Genomic DNA, 23499 nt, shown 5'->3' on the forward strand with positions numbered 1-23499 from the left:
CGAGAGACGTGCGTCGCCGCGACGTAGTTACATTTTGAAATACGTGAAAAAGCCTCGGAATCTGAACTGAAAACAACGTTTACAAGCAAACGCATAAAAATAATGCCCATAACCCATCGAATATTAAGGGCTGGCTAATATTAGTTCGAATATCATTATTTTTTTTAATATTCGAATGATATTCGAATAATGAAGTTCGGAGTCAAAGCCCTACTGTCATGTGGATTTGCTCTTGGAGCACATCATATCAAGGGGGGGGTACGCTGGGACCAGTGGTTTACAGAGAAAGCACAAGGTCTCCACAGATGTGCCCTTAGGCAGGTTAGGGTGCTGTCCACAAAGGCTGCGGGGTCAGCGACCGTTGGAACAGTCTCTGGGCAGTTCATATCCACAAATTCTGGGATTGCTCTGTTGCCACTGGGAATTCCGCCGGATCACACTCTTTTCGGCCAGATAGCTGTTACCTTCTGCTTTCTCGGTGTTAGAATTTTAAACTCCAGTGAGGACTATGGTTTACTGCTCCTAAGATCTTTGCAGGGTAAATCGAGACAGCTAGCTAGGCTATCTGTCCAATCTGAGTTTTCTGTTGCACAACTAAAATAAATTCCTTCCCAAGGCTATTTTGCAATGGTACCTCTGTACGGCGCATAGCGCCTCTGAGTGACACTGCATATCAATGCCTTGGAGCTGAGAGCTGTACTGAACCTAGCACTTCACCAGTCCCTGCCCAGACTGAGAGGTCATCATGTCATTGTCAGGAGGGGGGGCTGGGCTCGCCTGTCCTGTTCAAACTGGCGACCAAGCTGTAGCTGTGGGCACATCCCCTCTTCTAAGAGCATTGCATGTGCTGGGGGCTGTTAACTCTTAGCTGTTAAAGGGGTGGGACGCTCTGGCTCACTTGTGGTCCCAGGGTCTGATTTGCGCCTTTCCTTCCTCCGGCCTCTTCTTTGAGAATTAAGGCTCACAGATTGAGGCTACATCTGGTGGCTCTTCTTTGGATCCACATGAAATGGTTTTCGGCTATTCCTCTACTCTTGAACAAGATGCTGTGGCGCACCCGCTCCGGAGCTCTGGGCTTGCCAGAGCGGGTGGTAAGGACGGTGCAAGAGGCCCGGGCCCCTTCCAAATACTAGGGCAGCCACATGGTACAAGCTTACCAGGTGGTTCCCTACTTTGCGACAGCACAGGTTATCCTGTCGTTTGTGCCGACCCAGCTGGCGGCAGGAATGTCAACTATACTCTCTAAGGAATGTTGGCAGTGATCAGGGCAGTGTGTCCTGGTGCTTTCACACTGAAAGAGCATGACTGTTCCTGGTTTCTTGGTTTCTCAGAGGCTTGCAGGGGCCAGCAATCTATAAGGCCCTTATATCTCTTTTGTCCCTTTTTGGGGTTTGGATGCAGGTCTTGGAGCACTTCTGAAGTGACTCTCCCTTAACACTGAGTTCCACCTTCTGCCAGGTTTTATTCCTTCCAAGTGGCTGCTGGCACCTCCTTTGGGGAACGGGTGCTAAGTGCCACTATGCGGTGACCAACATATTGGCCACACCACTGTGCCAGAGAGTGTTGGTATCCTGTCAGTTGGCCTTGCAGAAGGCAGGCTTCTGAGTGGACTTTATCCTTTCACACCCAACCTTTGTGTCTTGTCGGGTTTGCTCATTCAAATACCAGGGTCGAGTATCCCGGGGAGTGTGGGGGTGCTTTTCTGCTCCGTCTCCTTTGTCTCCTCGCTAGGTGTCTTACAGTGTCCCCCGTAAATATGGAATATGTACAGTACAGGCCAAAAGTTTGGACACACCTTCTCATTCAATGTGTTTCTTTATTTTCATGACCATTTACATTGTAGATTCTCACTGAAGGCATCACAACTATGAATGAACACATATGGAATTATGTACTTAAAGTGATGGTTCGGAGTAATTTACCCTAGGGTCCTTTGCACCATGACCTCGAGCCAAAAACCCCCCCAGAAGCTTTTTTCACCTGGGTCTAACACTGGGCGAGTTAGCGTAGAGTAGCGTTACCCGCTGAGTAGCTTAGCGCGGGGCTAATGGACCCACGTTTGTATCTCTTAAATGACCCCACTAATAATGCCCGAAATAATACCAAAGGTCTACACTAGTATATATAGGTTATGCTCTCATAAAACGATGGATTGGAAAGTTTGTAAGTACACCAGAAGTTTATGAACACTTGCCTGCTCTCTTCTGCTCTCTGTTGCTGCTGCTGCTACCTGCAGTTAGACGAGTGCTTAGGGCCGTCTATAAATTACTACACCGAAAAGAGATACAACAAAAATATGTATTAATTTAATGATTAAATAAGGTAATGTCTCCAAACTTACCTCAATTATTACTTGTCTCCTGCTAGTTATATTACAGCACTTACTTTAAAAAATAAGTTAAATTAAAAATATTTTTGTTGCATCTCTTTTGGTGTTGTAATTTGTAGACATCCCTAAGCACTCGTCTCCCCGCAGCAACAACAGCAGAGAGCAGAAGCCAGCAGGCAAGTGTTATTTACATAAACTTCTGGTGTACTTACAAACTTTCCAATCCATCGTTTTATGAGGTGCATAACCTATACATACTAGTGTAGACCCTTTGGTATCTTTCGATATATTACGAGATCGTTAAGACGTAGCGGATCCATTAGCCCCGCGCTAAGCTATTCAGCGGCTAACGCTACTCTACGCTAACTCGCCCAATGTTAGGCCCAGGTGAAAAAAGCTTCTGGGGGCGTGTTTGGCTCGAGGTCATGGTGGAAAGGACCCTAGGGTGAATTACTCCGAACCATCACTTTAACAAAAAAGTGAGAAATAACTGAAAACATGTCTTATATTTTAGATTCTTCAAAGTAGCCACCCTTTGCTTTTTTTGACAGCGCTGCAAACCTTTGGTGTTCTCTCAATGAGCTTCATGAGGTAGTCACCTGAAATGGTTTTCACTTCACAGGTGTGCTTTGTCAGGGTTAATTAGTGGAATTTTCCCCCTTATTAATAAAAAAAGCAAAGGGTGGCTACTTTGAAGAATCTAAAATATAAGACATGTTTTCAGTTATTTCACACTTTTTTGTTAAGTACATAATTCCATATGTGTTCATTCATAGTTTTGATGCCTTCAGTGAGAATCTACAATGTAAATAGTCATGAAAATAAAAAGGAAACACATTGAATGAGGAAGTGTGTCCAAACTTTTGGCCTGTACTGTAACTCTGTGGAGGGATAGTCTTGACATGATAGAGAAAGTTTGGTTAAAAGGTAACCTTGGTTCTCTGAGTGAAAAGACTATCTCAACTGCCCCCAGTGGGTCAGTCCCCTGTACATATGGAATATATAACTCAGTGGAGATAGTCTCTTCACTCAGAGAACCAAGGTCAACTTGTAACCGGACGATATGACACATACAAAATAAGAGCAAAAATGACAAGTGCACTTAATCTTTAGTCAGTTTGACTCAGTTTGTTGTTTTATTGATGCTTTTAAGTTACCCATAGTGGATATAAATTATTCTGTTATTAAATACACTCTATGAACCAGCAATGATGATTCCACTAGTCTAGTATGTGAAACAGCAAACTCAAAATTATTGTTTTGACACACTGTTTTATCTTGTGCCAGCCAAAGGACATCGATAGCACCAATGTTATCAGCTCCATACAATCAAAGAGCATAGATCATTTAAAGGTATAATATGCAGTGCTTTCCTCAAAAATCTATGTATAGACTAATACAAAAGTACAAAAGTATTATAAAAGTAAATACAAAAGTAATCACTTTAAAAATCTATATCATAATTACTTATCACCCACTAGTAGGGTGTGGTGGTGTTACCACTGTGTCTGTCGGCATTTTCTCTTTTCTCCTTATTTAGGAGAGTGTGTGTGTCAACAAAGAGCCTTTACACCCCATGTGAGTGTGTAACCCCCAGCCAATAACAGAGTGCAGGTTGTGCAGCCTGTTCTCATTCCAAACTGTTGCTTTGCCCCTCAGCATCTCATACCAACACACAAGTCTAACTGTCACAGACAGAGAAACATCAGTGCTGCACCTTTTCACGGCGGTGAGTGAGTTTATTTGTTCTTAAGAACATTAAACAAAAATTCAAAAAGAAATACATGGAAATCATATGAATTACAGTGCTTAACTTTTTATATCTTTTCGCACATATGGATCATGAGAACAGGCTGCTTCCTGTGTCCAATGTTTAGCTGCTGCCTCTGGGGAGGGAGGCTGGAGTGTAACGCCCACGCAGCACTATTGGCTACTTTGAATGGCAATCAATAGCCGAGACAAGCCCCTCTCCTAGCTTCGTGTTTTTACCGGAAATATGCGGATAGAAATAGCGCTCCGACTTCCGTTTCATGAGGCCTTTAAGCACATAATGTGTCATGGATGGTTTAGCTACAGAGTTGTGTATATATAGATAAAGGGCTGCCGGTTACAGGTGCTTGGTAGACTGGGTAAACCCAGCCTGATCTGCCGGCACCAATCACAAACTGGCTTATCCACCTAGCGCGCTATTGGCGGGTTTTTACACGATGACGATAGAGAAGCAACCAAGCAGCTTCTCGTTTACATTCAACATAACGGCCACCGAAGCTAGGAAAGGGGTGTTAGCAGTGTGAATTAACATTAACATTTTAATCCCACATTTAGGTCTTTTAAAGCAGGATTGGTAACTATATCCAATATACACATTTTATATATTATTTGAAATATTGTTTACACCCTGACAGCAATAAATAACTTATTAACTATGAAAAAGAAGAGAAAAAGATCCGTGATCTGTAGCTGCTTTAATCCTGTGAAAAGGCCAACCAGTCACTGCCTCGCAGTCCGCTTGGAAAGAGCCAAGGAAAAGTCTTCTTGCCCTGCTGTGCATACTCTACACCTCCCGTGTACAATGCCTGAGCTCGGAGTCACTGCAAGTCTACTGCTCTGAAGCAGCAACACAGCGGTGCTCGTGCACATCTTTGTGTATGTGTGTGTGTGTGTGTGTGGGTGGGGGGAGCCCCGAGCGCAGGGGGAGGGGTTAGACGGAACCCTGAGGAGATTCTACTTTCAAATCTTGCTAGCAACATTACCAACCCTGCCTTTAATATTACAAAGGATCTCTTAGGATTTAAATAGTTAAAAAAAAATCAAATGACATATTTTAATGTCTACCAATAAAATATTGTTCAGTTCCAAATAAATCTTTACAGAGACAAGTCATACATTCTAAAAGCCCCACTAGCAACCAATAGATACTGTTGCTCTTCACCTAACTGGTTCAAAATCAAAAAAGGCAACTGACCAAGCATGCCATCTTTACAACACCACTATACTGTTTTGGAATGTGTGCTCATGATACAACTCTGACAGACAGGCTGTCAGACGGGTGAGGGGGCACGCAGTGAGCTGCCAAGGGCCAAGTCTCCAAACACATTGGCATAGGAGGCTTTGAGGAACTGGACGTAGTTCTGCAGGCTTCGGTTGGTGCTGTCTGACTGCTCTAGGCGATCCTTCACATCTTGCAGTCGGCCATGGTACCGCCGCTCCACCTGAGCATCATAAATACAAACCTTGTAGACATACTGATACAGCTAATACATACAAATACTAATACTAATAATGAAGGCCTTTACCTCCTCTTTGCTGTGTCGCAGTTGGTTTATTTCTGAGGTAGTCCTGCTAAGTTGAGTCTCTAGGTCCAGTATCTTGGACTGGGTGGAGCGTTCTTTAGTGGCAGCAAGTCCTCTGGTCTCTGACATCTGAAGATAAATAATAATAATAATAATAATAATAATAATAATAATAATAATAATAATAATAAATCTTATTTATAGAGCATTTTTCTAAATCCACATTACAAAGTGCTTCACAAAACAATGAATTCTTCACAATACAGGCCCATGTTATTTTGTTATTTACTGTAAATGCTTTTATTATGAAGCGACAAAACCAGGAAATGTTGGGTCTTAAAGTGATGGTTCGAGTGAATAGATCCTTTGCGAGCCAAACACCTCCCCAGAAGCTTTTTCACCTGGGTCTAATATTTGGGCATAGCTTAGTGTGAATAGCTTAGCGTTAGGGCTAATGGACCACGTTTTATCTAAGTATGACGCACTAATTCGAAATGATAACAAAGGTCTACACTAGTACAAATAGGTTATGCACTCATAAAACGATGGATTGGAAAGTTTGTAAGTACACCAGAAGTTTATGAACACTTGCCTGCTGGATTCTGCTCTCTGTTGCTGCTGTTAGATCAGTGCAGTTAGGCGGCTTCACGATATACACTGCTAAACCGAAAGTGTTACCAACAAAAATATGTATTAATTTAATGATTAAATAAGGTAATGTCTCCCAACTTACCTCAATTATTACTTGTCTCCTGCTAGTTATATTACAGCACTTACTTTAAAAAATAAGTTAAATTAAAAAATATTTTTGTTGTATCTCTTTTCGGTGTTGTAATTTGTAGATGTCCCTAAGCACTCGTCTCACAGCAGCAACAACAGCAGAGAGCAGAAGCCAGCAGGCAAGTGTTATTTACATAAACTTCTGGTCCACTTCTGGTCCACCAAATCCATCGTTTTATGAGAGCATAACCTATATATACTAGTGTAGACCTTTGGTATCATTTTGGGCATTATTAGTGGGGTCATTTAAGAGATACAAACGTGGGTCCATTAGCCCCGCGCTAAGCTATTCAGCGGCTAACGCTACTCTACGCTAACTCGCCCAATGTTAGACCCAGGTGAAAAAGCTTCTGGGGGGGTGTTTGGCTCGAGGTCATGGTGCAAAGGACCCTAGAGTTAATTACTCCGAACCATCACTTTAATCAGCAGTAAGTCAACATGACTATTATAAGCGAACATGAAATATAAAATAATAGACATAGAAACTAAACTTCAAACCACAGAGATTAAATTAGAAGCTACTAACGTACTGTGAGCTGAACACAGAGTCCGAAGTAATCCTGATCTCATAATTATGAGATAAGGTGTCTAGTTTTCTTTTCTTTTGTGAATGCAATGCACTTCCGTAGAAAACTCTAGTGAGACCAATATTCAGTTTCAGACCTGTTGGCGAGCATCACCCAGAGCCTCCTCCAGCTTTCGGCTTAGCAGCGAACATTCTCTCGTTTTTTCTTCCAGACGAAGCTGATTGCTGTGGATGGTGTCTTCCCGTTTGGCAATGACCACTAGCAGGTCGCTGTTCTGACTGCTAGCCTCCTCCAGTTTTCTGCAAGATGAGACAAGACAGGAAAGCAACAACAACAATAAACAGTCAGAAACATTAATATGGCCGCTGAAAAAGGAGCAAAAAAGATCTGTCATCTGTAGCTGCTGTAATCCTGTAAAAACTCCCACCAATCAAATTACAACAGTTGACTTAATGTTAATATGTGGAGAGATTATATATGTATATGTGTGTGTGTGTGTGTGTGTGTGTGTGTGTGTGTGTGTGTGTGTGTGTGTGTGTATTTTCAAATCATAATTTCAACATTTTCAAAATACAGTAGTTGGATATAATCTTTCCACGCACCCCCTGGCAACTCCAGAAGTGTTGTTCTTTGTTCTTTTTTTTTGGGGGGTGGGGGAATTTGTTGTTTTCAGGAAATGTCTAGCCAAAGTAGCTATTTATGTTGTATTTAGTCTATTTAGTCTATATCCACGATGTTCCAATGCAGGGATTGCTCCGTAGCTGCCAGAAATTCCGGCAGATGTCACTTTTTTTTCGATGAATGTCCCTTACCTTCCGCATTTTTTGTGTTGGAATTGTAAACTCCGGTGGATTTATGAGGACTATGGTTAAATGCTCCTCAGATCTCTGCAGGGTAAATCCAGACAGCTAGCTAGACTATCTGTCCAATCTGAGTATTCTGTTGCACGACTAAAACAACTTTTTAACGTACACGTTCCACCAGAAGAAGTTCCTTCCCGAGGCTATTTTGCAGCGACACTAGCTATGTTTCCATCGACCTGTTTTTATCCAAATTAAGTGATATCGAATGAAAAATGCCGTATGGAAACAGTAAAATCCGACTGAATTTCATGAATATCGACTCAAATGAAATACGTTTGGTCTCATCGGATTTTCTCTTGATCAATATACGGCTTATGCGATAAACGCTGATGGAAACGTTATTTGCCGAATAAATAATGAATTGCGATTAAGTTTTAGGTCATTTTATGGTTGCAACCCGCAATAAAACGAAGAAGTTTCAGTTCATTTCCGCCCAGTATTTCCGCTCCGTTTGCACACGACAGGTGTCAACAAAAACAGATGTAAGTGGACAAACGAGGAGACGAGATACTTTTTTAATTTAATTTACCAGAAAAATATAACAGCTATTTTAGATAGCAAAAATCTAAGAAATGCCATCATTTATCAGGAGCTCGCGAAGGAAATGACCAACAGTTACGACAGGGACATTCTAAAACGCTTAACGTGAAAAAGCTTAACGTGGTTTAATGTATCTAAACAACGATGATCATCACCAGATTTATCATGGTTATATCTTGTCATGAACACTTAAGCCTGTCAAAAAAACTAAATCGAAAATCTACGATTATAGAAGTTATCTCACGTTAATGTTTTCTTCATCAGTGGCCGTATGGCGAGGAAAAAGCTTAACGTGGTTTAATGTACCTAAACAATGATCAATGATTACCAAATTTCTCTCTCATATTGCTCCTCATAACCACTGAAAACTGTCAAAAACTCGAACCCAAAGTCCAATTATTATGGACATTATGTGTTTATGCTTATAGAGCCTATGGAAAAAGCTTAACGTGGTTGAATGTACCTAAACAATGATCAATCATCACCAAATTTCTCTCTCATATTACCCATCATAACCACGGAAAACTGTCAAATAATCTAACCCAAAGTCCAATTATTATGGACGTTATCTGACATAAAGCGTTTCTGCTTCAGGGCAGCGGAGCAGCTGGGGGTTGACTCTCCACGGTTCTCATTGGCTTTTTAAGTCCTAATGTGAAAAAGCTTAACGTGGTTTAATGTATCTAAACAACGATCAATCATCACCAAAAAAATCCTCTATATTGCTCATCATAACCACTTAAAACGGTCAAATCTAACCCAATGTCCAAATATTATGGACGTTATCTGACACATTAACGTGAGATAACTTAATCGTTGGATTTCGATTTAGTTTTTTTGACAGGCTTAAGTGTTCATGACAAGATATGACCATGATACATCTGGTGATGATTGATCGTTGTTTAGATATTAAACCACGTTAAGCTTTTTCACGTTATGCGTTTTAGAATGTCCCTTATGACAAGCCGTGGGACGTCCTGCGGAGTAAATGGAAGGCGCTCAAACAGCGATACACGGCTCAAAAAAGAGAGTTGTCTCGCAGTGGTGCCGGAGGGAAAATATAAGGCAAGTTCCACCTTTTTGATGAGCTGGATCAGATCCTCAGCCAAAAGTCCATCGGAGCTTAGGCTATAGCTTGGCTTCTAATATTAACAACAACTACTTCTGTCTAGCAAAACTTTGTTCGCAAAAGTTCGCTTGAATCTTGTGCGATTTAGTGCAAAAATGAATGGAAACACCATAAAATGTCTCAAATCAATTCGATATACCAATTTAAATCGCAAAACAGCATGTGACGTCATTACGCACAGGTTTTTATTCGCTTTAACGCTGTTGGATGGAAACACACTTTCACCAGCTTTATTCCAATGAGTTTTTTTTACTGAACTTCAGATAATTCGATTGACAAGTGGATGGAAACTTGGCTACTGTGGCTCTGTCCGGCGCTTAGCACCGCCCATGACGATTGTGATTGGTTTAAAGAAATGCCAATAAACCAGAGCACGTTTTTCTCCCATCCTGGAATGCTGTGTGGACTAGCCAGACCCTCCTCTGCAGCGCTGTCACTTTATTGCTATTGTTGTTAATGGTAGTCACTGTTAAGCTAGTTCTGAACATGCTTGGCTTCCTAACTATGTTCTCCTCACTATGCAAAGACACTTTATGACACTAACATTACACACAGAAGAATAAGGAGAAAAAAAAATGAATGTGTGTTTGTAAACATGAATGATTACTTTATTGTTACTGCTAGGGCAGTCTCAGTGACCTGTTTTCAACATAAAAACTTCTGAAAAATGAACGCCCTTTGTTTTACTTAAACGTACAATATGTAACTTTCTGCCACTAGGGGTCTCTCAACCAAAACAATGGACGGTAAAACTGGACTTTTGATGACGTTGGGAAGTTGCGTGGAATTATGGGAGTTTTAAGTGTTAAACACCTTCGCTGCCGGTTAGAATGCATCAGTTCACGGACGAGTTTACCCGTTCAAGTTTATTCACGTTACGTTTATTCATTCTAATAAAATAGCTGCAGTTTCCCCAACATAATTACGTTTTTCTTGATTAGAGTTTTATTTGTAGCTGACCAGTTAGCTCGTGAGCCAGCAAGCTAACAGTAGCCAGCAGCTAAAACACAAAATATTTCACATATCAGTGTCACCTTTTGGATCGTTTCAACACCGGGGCGGACGGGGTTTGTTGTAACGCTAGCTAGCTACTAAACGAGGCTGAGAGACAGACAGCGAGCCAGGACGTTCGATTCCGGTTGTGCAGCAGCAGAACATCTCCCAGCTGCCCGGAATTATCTCCCCTTCACTTTTCAGTAATCTTAACTTTTCGTTTTGGTGCTTAACTCACCTTTTGTCAGGTTAATTTAGCTAACCGTAAAGACAGCTTAACGCGAAGAGGGGAGAGAAATTCGGCAGGGAGGAGATTTTCAGCACATACACACCGGTAGCGCTGCGGAGATGTAGCTAACTCTATGGATGGCCGCTGTTGTGACTCGGTGCCTGGTCTGATATGTTCAGTTTCCCGACGTTTAATTAAACTGCCGTTAGCGTCGTAAGCACCAGGCACTGGAGATAAGTTCTGGCCGGGGGGTTGCTGTAATAAAAGTAGCTGGCTGATAGCTGACTGGGGGCTAACGATAGCTAGCTAGCTATATGTCCCGGGGCTGTTGTCAGCTGTCATCCCCGACTGAGTCTCTCTGCGCCGGGGGAGTGAGGCAGACAGACCGGGGTGTTCTAGCTGGCTATATTAGCATTAGATTAATCGTCTATCTATACAGTTAACGTTGCTAGTGAAGTTATTCGTGGGTTAGCCCAGTCCTGTTAACTGTGGTCGAAACAGTCATACTAAAGCGTGTTGAATGATGTTGTAACCTCATAATGTTACCCACAAAGCATTAGCATCAATGTTAGCTACTTGTCGATATTGAACTTTCAAAATAAATAAGGTATCTGTTGTATTACTGTGATAAAAAGTGGGATGTAATTAATCACAAAATGATGCTTTATGGCCAAAAAAAAAGCAGTATTACGGTTACAAGTATTTTTTTTCTGTGACATTGCATGATTTACAATTACTCCTGTAACTGGAGGGTGAAAGGTTATATGACGCCACTGACGGGCGACTAAAGGAAACGTGCCGTGTCTGAAAATAAAATAACAGATTTCTCTGGGTTTGACATTTGGTGGAAACATTTGGGATAGTGTAAGAACACAACTCATAAAAATATATAACATAGGTATGGTCATTTTTAGACATTTTAAAGCAGAAATGTTACATATTGTACCTTTAAAACCTTCCTTAAAAAGCAGGCAGAGGAAGCTAAGAAGGCTGGCTACTGACTGACTGAAGTCTGGTTGCAGGTTACATGATTGGCCACCGCAGCGTGACGTTGGATTGTGTTTGTCAAAAAATGTACTCCGTCTCAACTTTTCACCACAGGCCGCTGTATTTCTTTCTGGCTCCCCCCTGTGGCACCCCCCGCCGCAGCCTAAACGTACTACCCCCATTCAAAATAAATGAAGAGACCTGCGTTTTCACCACACTGTCTGAGGCCGATGCCGGCAATGTGAATGCACGCTAACAATCAACTTTTATAGGCACAGAAAATCCAGTAATTCTTGTGTAATCTCGTGATATCGCAATAACCCAGCTGCCGTTCAAGGTAACAAAATTGTTTACAAGAGCACAAAGTTCTTCATAGATTGCTCTCAGAGTGCACCAGATTGATGCATGTAACTTTAAAATGTACAAACTTTTCTTCAAGGAGAGCATTACCCTAGAGAGTGAAAATAGGCTATTTTTTCATATGCCAATATACACTCACCTAAAGGATTATTAGGAGCACCTGTTAAATTTCATGTTAATGAAATTATCTAATCAACCACTCACACGGCAGCTGCTTCAATGCATTTAGGGGTGTGGTCCAGGTCTAGACTATATCCTGACCTCCAAACTGAATGTCAGAATGGGAAAGAAAGGTGATCTAAGCAACTTTGAGCGTGGAATGGTTGTTGGTGCCAGACGGGCTGTTCTGAGTATTTCACAATCTGCTCAGTTACTGGGATTTTCACGCACAACCATTTCTAGCGTTTACAAAGAATGGTCTGAAAAAGGAAAAACATCCAGTATGCTGCAGTCCTGGGGGGCGAAAATGCCTTGTTGATGCTAGAGGTCTGAGGAGAATGGGCCGACTGATTCAAGCTGATAGAAGATCAACTTTGACTCAAATAACCACTTGTTACAACCGAGGTATGCAGCAAAGCATTTGTGAAGCCACAACACGCACAACCTTGAGGCGAATGGGCTACACCAGCAGAAGACCCCACCGGGTAACACTCATCTCCACTAAAATAGGAAAATTAGGCTACAATTTGCACGAGCTCATAAAAATTGGACAGTTGAAGACTGGAAAAATGTTGCCTGGTCTGATGAGTCTCGATTTCTGTTGAGACATTCAGATGGTAGAGTCAGAATTTGGCGTAAACAGAATGAGAACATGGCTCCGTCATGCCTTGTTACCACTGGGCAGGCTGGAGGTGGTGTAATGGTGTGTGGGATCCCTTTCGCCTTCAGAACTGCCTTAATTCTTTGTGTCATTGATTCAACGAGGTGCTGGAAGCATTCTTTAGAAATGTTGGCCCATATTGATAGGATAGGGTCAAACACGGTATTAGTATGGTGTTCCTAATAATCCTTTAGGTGAGTGTATATCTATATAGCAGAAAAAAATAACTCAGTATTTTTCAATATTGTGCAACCCTAATTACAAGAAAAACTGTCTGTGACAGAGATGGGTGTGTGTGATTCAAAATAACTTCCCGTGGTAATGATAGCAGATAGCTCCCACCTTTGGAAAAATTTACCTACAGGATGGCATTTTAAAATAAATAAATAAAAATTTCCAGTACACGGTTTCTTTGATTTTGTTTGTCCTGTTGTGAATGATTGGTTGCAGTAGATGTAAACCCATTAAATTCCTCATCATAGCTCTCCTCTGCAAACAGTTACAAGAGGCCTTTACGTTGTTGCTCCTCCACTTCTTCTGCCGTGGGGTAGCAGGGTTTCAGTCTGGAGATGTTAACTGTTTTGCAGTCCTCTCCAGTGTCCTCCTAGCCTGACAAGCCAGACCCACATCAAGATGTTGGGTCTGGGAACTCACCATTGACGGAGCTCAATCCGAGGGGCGGGATAAACGGTTGTCTTTCAAATTTCCTCTGCACACAATAGGATAGCGCTACAACCAGGCAGAGCAACGAAGAAGGTAGCGAAGCTAGTTGATCGATTAAACTTTAAACTTTTGCCATATCCGTTCGGCAAAACTCCGAACACATCTTCCTTTTTTAAGAATGATTTCAGTGCCATTCTTTGTTCTTTTCTCAAAGAAAAGCTTAACTCCAAGTCTTCCCGAAGACCGCTGTTCACAGCAGCAGCAGTCATAAGCCCTCCCACCGACTCTATACACCAGTGGCGGCTGCTGGTAATTCAAAGAGGGGAAGCTCATTTTTGGCCTACATCATAAAAATTGTCCATTTATTTATATTAATATTATAATAATATATATAATAATAATGTAATTATTAAATTATATAATAATAATAATACTATAATACAATAATAATATAATTATTGTAATAATAATTTATAATATCAGTGAGAAGGTTTCATCAAGAGGCATGGCATGGCCAGCAGTACATTTTCGTTGTCACAGCACTTCCAGTCAGCCAGCTATCTTTGTCATACCAAGAGAGCTGAACAGACCTGGTACTTTGCCCTGTCTTTTGCATTAAATCAATCTTAAGTGTTGATCTAACCCTGCTGTTTAATAAGTTTCTCCTCGTAAGGAAGACTTTCAAATGGCTTTGCCAAAATCAGGTCGACAATATTAGCATTGTCTGCCATCGTGTGCAGTTTGCTAGCTGGTTAGTTCACCCCTACAACACTAGCCTAGCCTACTGAATGAATGCAGTAATGAAATGAATGAATGAATGAACAAACGATCTAACAAAACGATATTAAACTCGAAGGAGGAAATGTGGGAATTAGGTTAAACTGAAACAAATGTGGTGTATAACTGTATGAAATGTATCGATGAAAATTGGCTAGCAATTTCGCCAAGCAAATACCAAGAAATAGGTTGCAGCAGTTCGTCTTTCAACTAGCTAGACTTGCAAAATCCGCAATGGGACTGAGCTGAGCTGTGCTTGAAGTTGAACAGCTTCGGCGACTTTTTATAGTACAAAATCCCTGTCAATCAAAAGGAGATACAGTCCTTCGACAGATCCTCCAATCATCACGCAGAAACCAAGCGTCCAGGCCAGCACACTGCTCCATTGACCCCCAGAGACTCTGAGCGTCCGTGGGCGGGACATAATCGCAGCATTTATCCAATGACCGTCTAGTTTTGAAGCAGTGAAAAAAACTGTTCAAAGCAGTCCCGTTGAAGTCAACGGATGCTAGGCTTCAACAGGGAAATGCACTGATACGCTAGGGGAATGAATGAGAAGGAAATCGAGTCAGCTAATTCTGAACCAACTCGTCTTTGAGATGAACGTATTCTAACACATTTTAGTCAATAAAATGTTAACACAATTGTATGTATTTGACCATTACATTTTAGAGGAAGCTGAGCTTCCCTTGCAGTCTTAAAGAAATCGCCACTGCTATACACGATGTGATTGGCCTGACCAGATTTTGGTTTTTCCAGCTCGCAAGCCAACGGCGAGTGCCTAGACCCCCCTGGCTGCAAATAAAATTTGCTGCCGCTAGGGTGCGTCTAGATTTCTAGGCTAGTGTCCTCCAGCACAATGAAATAGTTGACTGGCCCTGTTTGCTGCATGATTCATGTGGTCCTTGCCATTTAGGAGCCAGTTTAGCAGCAATTTTTCGGCTTTTGAGAGAGTGGTGAGCATACAGCCACACTCTTTTCTTCTAACTCCAACTGTGCTTTGTGTAAGTTTTTTCCCCACAAATTCTTGCATGAGCAATTGCTGCACAATTTTGAGTAGGCAGTGAGTCTGGTGAGCCCGGTCTTGGCAGGGACATAGCTTCTAGGGGTCCTTGGCTGGGGTCACTCCAGTGGAAGGCAGAATTGATGGCAAACCTGAATTTAGGTAAGTGTTTATCCCATTGCTTGCGATTGTTTTCTACAAAGGATGCTATCATTGTTTTGAGAGTCTGGTTTATTCTTTCCGTCAGATTGTTTGTGGATGATAAGGTTGTGGTCATTTTGTGCTTCAGGTTCTGATCTTTGAAGATGTTGGCAACAAACTGTGGGCCTTGGTCCGAAAGGCCAAGTCGCAGAGCCCCCAACAGGTTAAGTTATTTTCAACACAGATTCTGCTTGTAGCTTTTTTCAGGGTAAAACACTCAACCCATCGGGGAATAGTAGTCGACAAATAAGAGTGAGTTCATCTTTGAAAATGTCTGAAATGGACCCATTTAAGAAAGGTCTGTTGAAGCTTTCAGTCTACTCTCCTGCTTTCGGGTTTGTAGGCTTGACACACTTGACAATTTCTGACATGATCTCTGACCTGCATACTCAGTCTGGCCAGTAATGATTGCATTCTTCTGTAGGTTATGTATCGACCCAGGTGACCAGCCAGAAGATCTTCATAGAACCTATGAAGGAGATGATGACAGCCAGGCTCTGGTATTTACAGCTGATACGTGGTTTTATGTGACATTTTGTCTGTACACCATGTCCTCTATTATAGTGAATTTGGTGGATGCATTCGCAACAACGTCGCCCTTCTCAAGGATAGTCTGGTACAATACCTGGAAATGAAGATCTTACCGCTGTGCCTTCCATATGATCTTATCTGAAATTGGAAGATCTTTTATTGGGGTTGGTTTTGGGGTAGCTAGCAGGGTTGCACAGATGAGAGCGTCTCTTCGTCTCACCTGGGGCTGTGGACAGAGCATCAGAAACGGTATTATTTTTGTCCCATCTGCAATAGCAGCCGTGAACAATCTGCCTCGCTGACACAGTTGTGAGATGGGGTGAATGCATTCATTGAGATTTTGTGTACTATGTTTGTATATTGCTATGTGTATATCTATACGTTGCTAGTTATAGTTATGTTTACTGCTTGTGGAAATGAATATCCCTCTAGGTCTAGGACCATAAATCTAAATCTATTTGCCTTTTCTATACTCCACAGCAAATGTGAACTCCTGTAGATGCAGAGCCTATCAGTATCAGTCTGGTGTTGGGTTTTTGGGTCTTGAAGACCCAAACCAGTCTGTTACCATGATGAAGAATCTCCCTTAAAGGTAATACCTCCACTTTTCCACGACCCATACAACAGCCAGGCACTCAAGTTCGGTGGTGAAATAATTTTTCTCTTCAACTTGCGAAGGCCAACACTTCCTCTGTCCCCTACCCTGTCTGCTGGACCAGCACTGCTCCAAGGCTGACTTTACTGGCATCCGTATAGACCACAAAAGGTTGGTTAAAGTTCAGATGACCAGACACAGGAGTTGTCACCATATGTTGCTTGGGGATTTCAAAGGCAGTTTAACCTCCCGTGGTAGTGATGGTAGAGCAATACAGTACATGTCTGTGTTCTAAAAACAACAGGAAGTTAGTTATTGTAGTTTAGCTGCTGATTTGGCCTGCTTATTAAAAAGGTAAGCAGTCGCAACAGCGGCTGTGACACACAGCTAATAGAGGCAATTAGGGTACTTTAAAACCCATAGCGCCCGATTACTGTAATTTGCGTCAAAAATCATACTCCTTTTCCATAACTGAGTCAAATCTGAACAGACAGAGATGATACACATATGGAATATTTTCTAACCCTCACACCTACAGTTTTCATATCATTGTATCTGATTTCCATCAAGACTAAACTTCAATACATCTGCTTAGAAATCATAGGAAATTATATATATTATAACTCCAGAACTTGTCTGAGAATCACCAGGTTTTTAAGTTTTCTTCAGTGTCCAAGTAATCCAGTGATAGTTGTTTGTACATCAATCAAGTGACTGGTTTGGAAGAAGAAGGTGGTGCCAAGTCCAATACTTGGCCGACTTGTTTCGGAAGCGCTGAATAAAAGAGTACTTAATTAATTAATGATCCAAAATTCTGATACTATGGAACCAGAACTGGAATTGTTGTTTTTGTGGCAGACTGAGCCTATAGAAAATGTGTATTGTATTCGGATATACAATTTGTTTAAAATGAAAATAAGTGCAATTAATAATGAATGTGATGTTTTATTTCCTATATTTCTAAGCAGATTTTTTTTTTTTATGCTATATTCCGATAAAATGTCCCCAGTCATGTGAAATTACATAACTGTTAGGGGCCAGAATGTTGGACCCGAAATTATGATTTCATTCTTAACTATTATTTTTTATGAATTGTGCATAAATACATTGATATTGAGAGTAAAACAAGACTCATTATAAACCAGTCCCACCAGGATTTGGCATCCTTTTTTTGAGATTGTTGCGGCCAAAAATGCCTGATTTTGCGGCAGCTTTTGTAAAAAAAAAAAAAAAATAGCGATAAAAGTTGCAATGTCTTCTGTATTTTTGTTGCGATGAAATTGCAAAAATCGTTGTGATTCTTTTTTTTATAATTCTTTAAAAAATAAAGAAAACTTATTTCATGGAGAACAAAACTTACCTAGTAACCTTACCAAAAAGGCTCAGGATGCTGCAAATGCTTAGTCTGGCTATCACCAGACCAAGCTCAATCTTTTAAGATTGAACATTAGTCTGTGGAGTCTGCTCTATATTTTCTACTGCACAAGATCAACGGGCATAGTTCAAATGACTCTGTGTGCAATTGGATAGTCCTTCAACTAATCAGACCAACGATCTGGGTGAAGTACTTGCCTTTGAAATCTTTAAAAACAGCAGCGACAGCGGCGTCAACGGGTTGCTGCACTTTGGTGGCCGCCATGTTGAATGTAAACAAAAAGCTGGTTGCCGTCGCTTCTCTATCGTTATCGTGTTAAACCCGCCAATAACGCGCCAGGTGAATAAGCCAGTTTGTGATTGGTCCCCGTAGATTTGTAACGGAAGCAGGATAGATAAATGTACAGGTTTCCAGCTTGAGCTGCATGGCGAAATTGCCAGCAGATCGGGCTGTGTTTACCCAGTCTAGAAAATGCTGGTATAATATGAAAATAGCTGATGGATTTAAAACACAAAATAATAATTTATTATTGAATTAATCAAATATGAACATATCTGTCAGTGGCTGGTTGATGTTCACTTTGTAAAAAGTTAATTTCCCATCCTGGCTTGGGACACGCATTCACTTACGGTTTGATGAAGTACTATATTGGCCTTAACTTTTTATTGCACTTACAATACGAGCGTAGCTGCCCTCAACTTAAGTCATCGTCTTACTGTAACACAAAGTGCCAATGCCAGTGGATAAAAGCAGAAGTGGTAACTGACCTTTCCATACTCTCCACTTGCTGCTGAAGCTGTCTTTTCTCCTCTAGCAGCACCTTGTTGTTCTGCCTTAGAAGCTCTACTTGGCTGCCCTGGGTCTCCACCTAAACACAACAATAGACAAGTCCTTTATCAGATGATCAATGATCATGTCCTACTTAGAGCTGTTACTAAAACTAATTGCATGTGTGTAGTCTGACTAAAGGTTCTAGCAGCAAGATGGATGTTGTACTTAAACATTTTTAATGCCAGCTGAAATAAATTGGCAAAAGTTAACTTTAATAATACATTTGTTGTAAATACAGTATCTCACAAAAGTGAGTACACCCCTCACATCATCATACCTAGAGATTGGCATGGGGTAGATTCCATAAAATCATCTCTCTATCATCTCTTTATCAGGATGCATAGTATCCAGGATACTATGCACCCTGATAAAGTTCCCTTGGTCTTTGGAATTAAAATAGCCCCACATCATCACATACCCTTCACCATACCTAGAGATTGGCATGGTTTTATATCAGTTAGCCTAATAGCTAGTTTGATTTGCATTGAGAGATGATTTTATGGAAAGTACCCCGTATGGTGAAGGGCATGTGATGATGTGGGGCTATTTTAATTCCAAAGGCCAAGGGAACTTTATCAGGATGCATAGTATCCTGGATCCATGAAATAACTGGGCTTTAAAAATAAAAATCTGCCTGCCTCTATGGGAATTTGACATAGGGGTGTACTCACTTTTGTTGCCAGCGGTTTAGACATTAATGGCTATATGTTGAGTTATTTTGAGGGGACTGCACATTTACACTGTTATACAAGCTGTAAACTTACTACATTGTAGCAAAGTGTCATTTCTTCAGTGTTGTCCCATTAAAAGATATAATGAAATATGTACTAAAATGTGAGGGGTGTACTCACTTTTGTGAGATACTGTATATAGTGGCCTTTATCACATACTACTGGAATTTAAAATTCAAACCACACTTTCCATAAATGCTATGACCCTGGTGTTTGAAGTTATTTATTTTTTTGCCAATGGCATATCCACTGCTTTTGCTGAAAGCATAGCGCTTACTTCCTATTTAGTTCCATAAAACAATTTTCTTTTGTACCATAAGCATTCAGCAAAATATCCAAATCTGATTTGGTATTACACATTACAATGAAAAATGTTGTATGGAGGCCAGTGTTTGAATTTGGGATATCGTCTTCTCAAAATCAATGTTGTAATACTGCGTGTATATATTGGCTTAGAATAACCTATTTATATATTTGATTACAATGTTACACAGCTCTGTTTACACTTCTTATTTATTTTTGTTTAGTTTTTACACTTGCTTTGGCAATGTTAACGTCTGCTTCACATGCCATGCCTAGCAGTGTAACAGAACCAAGCATTAGTCAAGCATATATATTTATATTTAGTGTTGCTGCGCCCCCCTGTTATAACTCTGGGCCCCCTGTAGGGGGACCACTGTTGTAATATCTGATTAATTTCCAAATTAGCACTTTAACTTGGAATTAAAATCGTTATTTTGTGATGCAATCTTGAGCTTGCATGCAAAGGATTGTTGTGACCTTCATGCGGAGATCAGTCAGGGTTGTGCTAAGCTCCATGCTGCGTCTATCCTGGCTGCTCTCCCGGTCCTGAGCCTCCTGCAGCTGGAGTTCGGAACGTCGTAAGGCTTCGGGAAGAGACTCCAGCTCCACTAGCCGCCCCAGCAGCTCCCTGCGCACCTCCTCTACTTCCTGCTCCAGCTCCCCGCGCACTGCCTGGGCTTCCTGCTCCGCCTGAGCCAGTTGAGCATGGTACTCTAATGCTTCGGCCCGAGTTTTTCCAACCTGTGTAGCGTCGGTTAACAGAAAGAAAAACTGGCTTCAGACTTTTCATGAATATTAACAGTGTCTATGGGAGTGTAATCTGCTGTGCTATCTCATGCTATACATGCATTCCTAGTAGTACAGTATGCTTCAGATACCTGGATCTTATAGCTGTCCAGCAGGCTTTCATATTGCTGGATTGAAGTTTTGACCTGCTGGAGCTCTGACTGAGACAAGGCCAGCTTCTCCTCCACTGCAGACGCTGTAGCCTGACAGGAACACATAATATGTCATCAGTTATCAAATTAACAGGACAGTCCATCCAGCCTAATGTAATATAAATCAATGTAAGTCTACTGGAATGAAAAATGGGGATAGGAAGGATATTATCCAAGAGACAGAAGCACAACAGATACGTAGAAATCCAACAAGTGTGTTCTCACTTTAAAGTGAATTACAGCTTCCTGTGGACTGTTGGGTGTTACCTTGAGAGACTGGTTCTCTAGTTTGGCAGCAGTGCTCTCTGTGGTCAGTCCATGCAGGTGATCCAGCAGGGCTTCTCTCTCCGCTCGGCCTTTATTCCCTGTACTCTGCAGCTGCTCCGTCAGCTCTGCTATACGGCTGCATCACATAACACAACAGCTGTCATATTTTCTATTATCTATTTAATCAAAATGGCAGAGTTGTGAACCAGCAGTAGGGGTTCATTTCATCTAAAAAAAGTCTAGACATGACAATTGGAGCTTCATGCATTATTTGAAACACTTTCCGTCAATCAGATTGCTCAATGGACAGGTACAGGTTGTTCTAAAGCATCTGCCAGGCATGTCCAGCTCTGATGAGATCGCACCACCCGTGATGTCAAATTGGACCAGGGGCATAAAGTGGGCTTGATGGCGTTTTAAGCCCCCCAACGTCTCCGTCCAGGCAGCACTGTGACCGTTGACTTCAAGGCACCTAACCCTAACCCTTACCTAATCCTAGTGCCTAGTGATAAACGTAAAGTGGGGGGGCCAATGGCCCCTTCCCTACTTCCTAGCCCCTACTTCTGGTGCCTTTGCTTGGACCACACCCATCTTCATCTTCATTTTGTTCTTAACCACACACCTGTAAAGTTTCCTGACTGCATCTTGCACACTTGTGACACTATCCAGAGACAGCCAAAAATTTTAACACCTGGCAAAGTACTCAAATCAGGAAGACTGTCTTCATGTCTACTCTATTTATCCATTTTCTCTCTCTCTCTCTCTCTCTCTCTCTCCTTTCCTGTTTCCAACTGAATCAGCTCACTGGGGGCGTTCGCCAATAGTCCAGTCATTTTATGAAAAAAGGTAGAACAAATTGCAACAGAAGCAAACTCAACTGATTTTGTATCCTAAATATGTCCTGAGTAATGGAAAAAAAGCCCAGAAGAATCCCATTAGGGGAAAGTTTCGAAAAAGACCCAAATATAGCCTATTCTATTTTATAACCTTTAGATATCACCATGAAAATTACTGAGTTGATTATTTACATCAAGACAAACAAATGTATTACAAGTTTTTTGAAATTGTTTGTTAACATAGGCAAACGGTACATAATCTAATTATGTACACTGCCAGTCATAGTTTTAGAACACCCCAATTTTTTTAGTTTTTTATTGAAATTTTAGCAGTTCAAGTCCAATGAATGGAATGGTACAAAGGTAAGTGGTGAACTGCCTGAGGTTAAAAAAAAAAAGTAAGGTTACCAAAAACTGAAAAATAATGTACATTTCAGAATTTTACAAAAAGGCCTTTTTCAGGAAACAAGAAATGGGTTAACAATGTAAAGCTGTTCTGCACCAATGGAGGTTGATCAAGGTTTGAAAGTTGGTGCTACCAATTCCCACAGGTGTTCCAACTTGTCTGGATTACTTACAACCGCTTCCGTTTGTATAAAAGTATTGTTGGAACACACTGTACTACCATACCCTCGTGAGCATTATTTGAACAGTATTGTACTGCAGAAAGTAGTGTGTTGCTATAAAAATGGCGGGAAAAAGGCAATTGACAATGGAAGAGAGACAGACCATCATAACACTTAAGAATGTTGGTCTTTCCTACAGAGAAATTGCGAAGAAAGTCAAGGTGTCAGTGAGTACAGTATTCTTCACCATCAAAAGGCACTTAGAAACTGGAGGAAACTCTGACAGGAAGAGGTCTGGCAGACCCAAAGCCACAACGGAATCAGAAGACAAGTTTCTGAGAGTCAACAACTTGCGTGATAGGCGGCTCACAGGACAACAGCTTCAAGCACAGCTTAATAGTGGTCGTAATAAGCAAGTCTCAGTTTCAACTGTAAAGAGAAGACTTCGAGCTGCAGGTTTGATAGGTCGAGTAGCAGCAAGAAAGCCATTGCTAAGACGTCAGAATAAGAAAAAGAGGCTTGCCTGGGCCAAGAAACACTGCAAATGGACTACTGAAGACTGGAAAAAGGTGCTATGGACTGATGAATCAAAATTTGAAATCTTCGGTTCAACACGCAGGATTTTTGTACGCCGTTGAGTAGGCGAAAGGATGGTTCCTCAGTGTGTGACAACTGTCAAACATGGAAGAGGAAGTGTGATGGTCTGGGGCTGTTTTGCTGGATCCAGGGTCAGTGATTTGTACAGAGTGAAAGGCTCCCTGTAACAAAACGGCTACCACAGCATTTTGCAGCGCCATGCAGTACCCTCTGGTATGCGCCTAGTTGGTCAGGGGTTCATCCTACAGCAAGATAATGACCCAAAACATAAGTCCAAGCTATGACAGAACTACCTTAGCAAAAAAGAACAAGATGGTAAGCTTAAAAACATGGAGTGGCCAGCACAGTCACCAGACTTAAACCCCATTGAGCTGGTTTGGGATGAACTGGACAGAAAAGTGAAAGCAAAGCAACCTACAAGTGCCACACATTTAT

At 41.4% G+C, this 23499-nt stretch overlaps 1 protein-coding gene across 4 annotated transcripts in view; it reads right to left on the reverse strand.

Moving 5' to 3' along the window:
- Nucleotides 1-3431: 3431 nt before the first annotated feature.
- Nucleotides 3432-23499, reverse strand: part of odf2a (outer dense fiber of sperm tails 2a) — a 51079-nt gene continuing 31011 nt past the window's right edge. For 2 of the 4 annotated variants that reach the window (XM_039779050.1, XM_039779049.1), the window contains exons 13-19: nt 21066-21201; nt 20739-20849; nt 20338-20601; nt 18763-18863; nt 7066-7228; nt 5626-5751; nt 3432-5541 (exon numbers count right to left, since the gene is read on the reverse strand). In XM_039779050.1, coding sequence (XP_039634984.1) covers nt 5371-5541; nt 5626-5751; nt 7066-7228; nt 18763-18863; nt 20338-20601; nt 20739-20849; nt 21066-21201 — 1072 coding nt within the window. In that variant the 3' untranslated portion in view covers nt 3432-5370. Of the gene's footprint in view, nt 5542-5625; nt 5752-7065; nt 7229-15875; nt 15964-16119; nt 16252-18762; nt 18864-20337; nt 20602-20738; nt 20850-21065; nt 21202-23499 lie in introns of those variants that run through there. The other 2 variants (XR_005636624.1, XR_005636625.1) reach the window with 2 other exon arrangements.

Source organism: Perca fluviatilis, chromosome 17 (assembly GCF_010015445.1).
Source record: "Perca fluviatilis chromosome 17, GENO_Pfluv_1.0, whole genome shotgun sequence".
Lineage (NCBI taxonomy): Eukaryota > Metazoa > Chordata > Actinopteri > Perciformes > Percidae > Perca > Perca fluviatilis.